This window comes from Chiloscyllium plagiosum, chromosome 51 (genome assembly GCF_004010195.1).
Source record: "Chiloscyllium plagiosum isolate BGI_BamShark_2017 chromosome 51, ASM401019v2, whole genome shotgun sequence".
NCBI classification, from domain to species: domain Eukaryota; kingdom Metazoa; phylum Chordata; class Chondrichthyes; order Orectolobiformes; family Hemiscylliidae; genus Chiloscyllium; species Chiloscyllium plagiosum.
The window spans coordinates 388,990-396,392 of record NC_057760.1 but is presented as its reverse complement, the minus strand read 5'-3'; the positions used below and the strand labels follow the sequence as shown (position 1 = coordinate 396,392).

At 49.6% G+C, this 7,403-nt stretch overlaps 1 protein-coding gene across 1 annotated transcript in view; it reads right to left on the bottom strand.

Annotated features, from left to right (window-relative positions):
* LOC122544695 (tropomyosin alpha-3 chain-like) overlaps positions 1-7,403 on the bottom strand; it is a 34,599-nt gene that overhangs the window by 21,372 nt on the left and 5,824 nt on the right. Inside the window, exons 2-4 of the mRNA XM_043683980.1 lie at positions 6,802-6,927; positions 3,101-3,127; positions 780-878 (exon numbers count right to left, since the gene is read on the bottom strand). Coding sequence (XP_043539915.1) covers positions 780-878; positions 3,101-3,127; positions 6,802-6,927 — 252 coding nt within the window. The remainder of the gene's footprint in view (positions 1-779; positions 879-3,100; positions 3,128-6,801; positions 6,928-7,403) is intronic.

Here is a 7,403-nt window from a genome sequence, read left to right as displayed (position 1 = left end):
ACCCCCATCCCAGAGACGGGGAGTGTGGCACTGCGTGCACCCCCATCCCAGAGACGGGGAGTGTGGCACTGTATGCACCCCCATCCCAGAGATGGGGAGTGTGGCACTGTATGCACCCCCATCCCAGAGATGGGGAGTGTGGCACTGTATGCACCCCCATCCCAGAGATGGGGAGTGTGGCACTGTATGCACCCCCATCCCAGAGATGGGGAGTGTGGCACTGTATGCACCCCCATCCCAGAGATGGGGAGTGTGGCACTGTATGCACCCCCATCCCAGAGATGGGGAGTGTGGCACTGTATGCACCCCCATCCCAGAGATGGGGAGTGTGGCACTGTACGCACCCCCATCCCAGAGACGGGGAGCGTGGCACTGTATGCACCCCCATCCCAGAGATGGGGAGCGTGGCACTGTATGCACCCCCATCCCAGAGACGGGGAGCGTGGCACTGTACCCACCCCCATCCTGGGGAGGCGGGGGAGGGGGAGAGGGACGTTGCATCACATACCCTCCAGAATTGGGAAAGTCTACATTGCATATCCCACCCCAGAAATGGGAAGTGTGGCATTGCCTCTCCTTGACCTGGACCCCCCCCCTCAAAGGGGGCGGGGGGAGGGAGGGCGCGCAGGCGCAGACACGGCACGGCCGGCTGCGGCGCATGCGCACACCCGCCGGCGGTTCCACCGCCGCCGTCTTCAGAAGGAAGGGGCGCGGGGCGACACACGGCCCCTCTCACTCTCTCTTTCTCTCGGCGGCCTCCCCGCCAGTAACACACTCACGTTCTCCCGGGCCTTGTGCTCCATGTCGAGCTCCCGCTGCAGGCGCTCGCCTCGCTCCTCGGCCTCGTCCGCCTGCTGCTGCAACACTTTGATCTTCCGCTTCACCGCGTCAAGGCACGTGCCAGCCATCGGGAACCCGGCGATAATTATTTACTATTATTTTATAAGATAGTGGCAAACGATCGGCGGCGTCTGCTGGCTGTTTAGCTGCTGCTTCCGGTCGATAGCGACTCCCGGCAACAGGGAAGGGGGTTGGGCGGAGGTTCGGGCGTCTCCAGGAAGTGACGTATGCACGCGGCAGGCGCGAACGCGCAAAGGTACGTGCGAGCGAACGAGCGCGCGGCGTGAGGGCGGGCCACTCTACCAGATGGTGTCCAATCAGAGATGGTCCCACCCCCCCCCATTCATGATGGTGGCCAATCAGAAAGATGGTCTCCCTCTTCCACATGGTGTCCAATCAGAGAGAGGGTTCCTCCTACAAATAGTGTCCAATCAGACAGAGGATCACCTGGTGCCCAATCAGAGAGAGGGTCTCCCTCTTCCACATGGTGTCCAATCAGAGAGAGGGTTCCTCCTACAAAGTGTCCAATCAGACAGAGGATCACCTGGTGCCCAATCAGAGAGAGGGTCTCCCTCTTCCACATGGTGTCCAATCAGAGAGAGGGTTCCTCCTACAAATAGTGTCCAATCAGACAGAGGATCCCCTGGTGTCCAATCAGAGAGAGGGTCTCCCTCTTCCACATGGTGTCCAATCAGAGAGAGGGTTCCCCCTCCAAATGGGGTCCAATCAGACAAAGGGTCCACCTTCCTGATGGTATCCAAACAGAGAGAGGGTCTGCCCCTTCAATATGGAGTCCAATTAGAAATAGGGTCCCCCTCCAAATGGTGCCCAGAGAGAGGATCCCCCACTTCCAGATGGCATCCAATCAGAGAAAGGGTCCCCATTTCCAATCAAAGAGAAGGTCCCCCTCCAAATGGTTTCCAATCAAAAAATGGATCCCCCTGCCAGATGGTGTCCAATATGAGAGAGAGTCCCCCTCCAAATGGTATCCAATCAAAAAAGAGGATCCCCTTTCCAGATGGTATCCAATCAGAGCGAGGATTCCCCACTTCCTGATGGTGTCCAATCAGATAGAGGGTCTCTTTCTAGATAGTGTCCAATCAGAGAGAGGATCTCCCTCCAAATCCAATCATGGAGAAATTTCTTCTCCAATGGTGTCCAAACAAGAGAAACACATCCAAATGAGATCCAGTTAGGGGATCCCTTCTATTTGTTGTCCAATCAGAGACAGGGTCCCCTCCAGGTAGTGTTCAATCACAGAGTGAATCCCCTCCAAATGGAGACCAATCAGAGAGAGAGGGCCCCTGCCACATAGTGTCCATTAATAGAGAATTTCCCTCTTAAATGACTTTCAATCAGAGAGAATTTTCCGCTCCAATTGGTGACTAGAGAGAGTGGATCTTGCTCCATATAGTGTCCAATCAGAGCCGATCCCTTCCAACAACCGTCCAAACAGAAAGAGGATCCTGTTCTAAAAAGACTGTGGAAGCCATGTCATTCTGCGGATTTAAGACAGAGAGAGATTGCTCCTTAATCATTAAAGGGATTGAGGATTACAGGGAGAAGGCAGGACAGTGGGGTTGAGAAACATGACCGAAGGTGCAGCAGACCTGATGGACCGAAGGGCCTAGTTCTGCTCCAACATCTTATGGTTGTTCATTTGAATATAAATCAGTCATGGTAAAGTAAGATACAGTATAAATCAAGAATGAGGTGGGTGTGACAAGGGATACACAGTAAACATGGAGGAATTCAATCTGCACATAGATTTGGTAAAACTAATTAGCGTTAATGCTGTAGACTTCCTGGAATGTTTTGCAATGAATTTCGAGAACAGCATGTTGATCCACCTTAAAAAGGGTCGAGCACTGTCTGTACAAGAAAGGGCTAATTAATAATCTCTTTGTGAAGGAGCCTCTAGTGGTGAGTGACCATACATAATATGATGGAAATTTGTGCATTGTATTTGCAATTGCTGTTAAATCTGAGACTCATGTCATAAACCTACACAAAGAAGATATGACGGCCAATTTGGTTGTGGTAAATTGGGAAACAACATTCGGAGGTTTGACGGTAAACAGCCAATGATTAGATTGGAAACAGGTCCTTCAAGTTCCACACCGACACTCCAGTGGTAACCCACGCAGAGCCGTTCCCCTACCCAACATTTACCCCTGATTTGGCAATTTAGCATGGCGAATTCACCTGACATGGATTGTGGGAGGAAACCGGAGCAAACCCATGCAGACATGGGGAGAACGTGCAAACTCCACACAGACAGTTGAGGCTGGAATCGAACCTGGGTCCCTGGCGCTGTGAGGCAGCACTGAGCCACCATCCCACCCCAATAAATCTGGAAATTTAGTTCCCCTGGTGGGATCTGAGCCCATTCCCCAGAACATTATGCTAGTCTCTGGATTCCTAGACCAGTGATAATACCACTATGCCACCATCTCCCCTATATCCACTATAACCACTCCCACAGAGTGAATGCAAGGTTTATATGTCAGTGCACTGGAAGCAGTTCAGAGAAAATTTACTAAACTGCTAATGCGTGGATGTCTTATGAGGAAAGGTTGGACAGGCTAGGCTTGTATCTGCTGGAGTTTACAAGAGTGAGAGGCAACTTGATTAAACAATATGAAATGAGAGTCGTAGAGATGTACAGCACAGAAACAGACCCTTCGGTCCAACTCGTCCATGCCGACCACCTATCCTAAATTAATCTAGTCCCATTTGCCAGCATTCAGCCCAATATCCCTCTAAACCCTTCCTATTCATTACCCATCCAGATGCTTTTTAAATGTACCAGCCTCCACCACGTCCTCTGGCAGTTCACTATATACACGTAATACCCACTGCATGAAAATATTGCCCCTTAGGTCCCTTTTAAATCTTTCCCCTCTCATCTGAAACCTATGCCCTCTGATTCTGGATTCCCCTATTATTATTCCCCTTGGCTATTAATCTGGATTCCCCTACCCTGGGGAAAAAGACCTTGGCTATTAACTCTGTTAGATAGAAATTCTTGTGAAATACTCTTTTCACTTTTCACACAGAGATGTGTGGAATGAGCTGCAAGAGGAGGGGGTGGAGGTGGGTACGATGAAAAGGCGTCTGGATGAGGAGATGAAGAGGAAGGGTTTAGAGTGATATGGGCTAAATGCTGGCAAATGGGACTAGATTAATTAACGATATCTGGTTGGATCAGTTGGACTGAAAGGTCTGTTTCCGTGCTGTTTAACACTAAGACACACACTCTATCTCTCTCTCTCTCTCTCTCTCTCACTCACACACACACCTTTGAGCTTTTTCCAGGGCTAACTGTCAAAATACTTGGGGTTGGGAATATCGTAGGAATTCGAAATATTCATTGCTAAATCAGGCTGGCTGTTGTGGAATTACTTTACTGCTTGATGGGGAAGATTTGAGGCTGTGTTGGGAGCATTCCTGAGTGACAGAGGCCCGAATGTATTTTGACATCAAAAGACAAACCTCTCAGGAATCTCGTACTCCTGTTCCCTGGTAATTCTGTCACCAGCTGCTCAGAGCAGCGCATGGAAAAGTTCTGACCTTAATGGCAATGACACATTTGCTATATTGGTGGCAGTGACATCTTCTGTGTCCTTGGTGGGATGTGTCCTGACGCACCCGTGAGTCTGCCCACTGGGGACATTGGAATGCGGAGCCATACGCGGGAGAAGCAGTTTGGAATCTCGGTGAACTGGAAATCGTACTGGGTGGTGGAATAGGATCAAGGGGCTGAATGGCCTCTGGTTCATTAGGGAACCTTCAAGAAGGAATAGGCCATTTGGCTCCAACAGCCTGTTTCCACCTTCTGGGTCTTGGTTGGCCAGCTCCTCAGCGAGATTCTCCATGCCATCCCGATGAAGGAGCGACGCTCCGAAAGCTAGTGTGCTTCCAATTAAACCTGTTGGACCATAACCTGGTGTTGTGTGATTTTTAATCCTGAAAGGAGCTGTGTACATGTTCCATCTTTGTTCTTAAGATGGCGCTGTAAGTGGCTACTTACAAGCTTTTTGCTGTTTTAACTTGAGTACATGTGATAATAAAGCTAATTCTAATCCTAATCCATCCGCCTGTCCCTTGATATCTCTAACATTCATCGAGTTCTGCCTTGAATGCACTCCATGACTAGAATTATAAAGTACAGAAACCGGCCCTTCAGTCCAACTAATGAATGCTGACCAGATGTCCTGAATGAATCTAGTCCCATATAGAGTCATAGAGATGGACAGCGCAGTGGCTACTGACAAGCTTTTTGCTGTTTTAACTTGAGTACATGTGATAATAAAGCTAATTCTAATCCTCATCCATCCGCCTGTCCCTTGATATCTCTAACATCCATCGAGTTCTGCCTTGAATGCACTCCATGACTAGAATTATAAAGTACAGAAACCGGCCCTTCAGTCCAACTAATGAATGCTGACCAGATGTCCTGAATGAATCTAGTCCCATATAGAGTCATAGAGATGGACAGCGCAGAAATTCATCACCGATCCTTAGCACCTTCCAAACCCCACGACCACTTCTGCCTGGAAGGACAAGGGAAAGTAGGTACTTGGGAACGCCACCGACTGCAACTTTCCCCCCACTCACCACTCTGACTTGGAAGTATCCCGCCGTTCCGTCACAGTCGTTGGGTCAAAATCCTGGAATTCCCTCCCTACCGGCATTGTGGGTCAACCCACAGCAAGTGGACTGCAAGAAGGCAGCTCGCCACTGCCTCCTCAAGGGCAAATAGGGATGGGCTTTCAATGCTGGTCGAATAAAGCAAAAAGGACACAGATCCTTCAGTCCAGCTCACCTGTACCAACCGGACTAAGTTAATCTAGTCCCATTTGCCAGCATGAGGCCCATATCCCTCCAAACCTTTCCTATTCATATACCCATCCAGGTGCCTTTTAAATGCTGTCATTGTACCAGCCCCACCTTGTTTTTCCTCTAGGTAAAAACAAGGACTTCAGTTGCTGGAAACCAGAGTCTAGATTAGAGTGGTGCTGGAAAAGCACAGCAGGCCAGGCAGCATCCAAGCAGCAGGAAAATCAATGTTTCGGGCAAAAGCCCTTCATCAGGAATACAGCTCTATTCCTGATGTAGGGCTTTTGCCCAAAACGTCGATTTTCCTGCTCCTCGGATGCTGCCTGACCTGCTGTGCTTTTCCAGCACCACTCTAATCTAGACCACCACTCCCTCTGGCAGCTCATTCCATACACGCACCACCCTCTGTGTGATAAAGTTGCCTCTCGGATCCCTTTCATATCTTTCCCCTCTCAGCCGTCTAGTTTTAGACTCCACTACTCTGGGTAAAAAAAGACCTTGTCTGTTTACCCGATCCGTGCCCCTCATGATTTTATAAACTTCGATAAGGTCATCCACTGACGCTCCAGGGAAAACAGCCCCAGCCTATTCAGTCTCTCCCAATAGCTCAAATCCACGTACATCTTTGTAAATCTGTGCAAGTGCAGCTTGGAAACCCAGGTTCCTTTGGGCTGCTGGCTCATTCAATATCATTAAGACGGACGTTGATGGATTTAAAGTGGGGGGAGCTAGACTCGAGGGGTTAGAATGGCACCTAAGTCATTATGACTGCCGACAAGGAGGCAGCAATCCCATCCCCTGTCTTTTGAAACGTATCTGACCAGTCACTGCGGTTACAGTCATTGGAGAAGACAGGAAAGGACAGCACTGTCTCCTCCTTGACGTCAGAGTATCCCAGAATGCATCATGCTGGAAGAGGTACATCATTCCTTTTTGTAATGGGTCTGGGTGGGATGCTTTGAGGAGGGTCAGTGCAGACCCGAAGGCCCAAACGGCCTGATGAATGCCTGCCTAGCCAGTGCTGTCTGCGTCTCGTGAACAAGTACAAAATAATAAGTGAGGGAGCTACTTGAGGAGCTGAACCAGTATCATCGTGGCTGCGTCTAATATCTCACTCACGTCAGCCGCTTTCTTCTCAGCCAGTTCCAGCTTCTCCTGCGCGTCTTTGAGAGCCTCTGAGTACTTGTCCAGTTCATCCTCTGTCCCCTTCAGCCTCTTCTGCATGGCGGCCAACTCATCCTCCAGCTGTCACAGCAGCGCAACAGGGAAAAGAAACAGACATCCTGAGAACCTGGTCAGGAACAGCAGAACTTGGCACAGATTGTTAAGATGCAGGGTATATCGATGTTAGATATAGAGGGATATTAGAGTGAGGGGTATGGGGTATATCAGTGTTAGACTAAGGGGTGTGGGGCATATCAATGTTAGAGTGAGGGGTTTCAAGTATATCAGTGTTAGACTGAGTGGTGTGGGGTATATTAGTGTGTTAGAGTGAGGGGTATGAGGTATATCAGTGTTAGAGTGAGGAGTGTAGGGTATATCAGTTTTAGCTAAGGGGTGTGGGGCGTATCGATGTTAGAGTGAGGGGTGTGGGATATATCGATGTTAGAGTGAGGGGTGTGGGGTATATCGATGTTAGAGTGAGGGCTGTGGCGTATATCAGGGTGTTACAGTGAGGGGTGTGGGATATGTCAGTGTGTTACAGTGAGAGGTATGGGGTG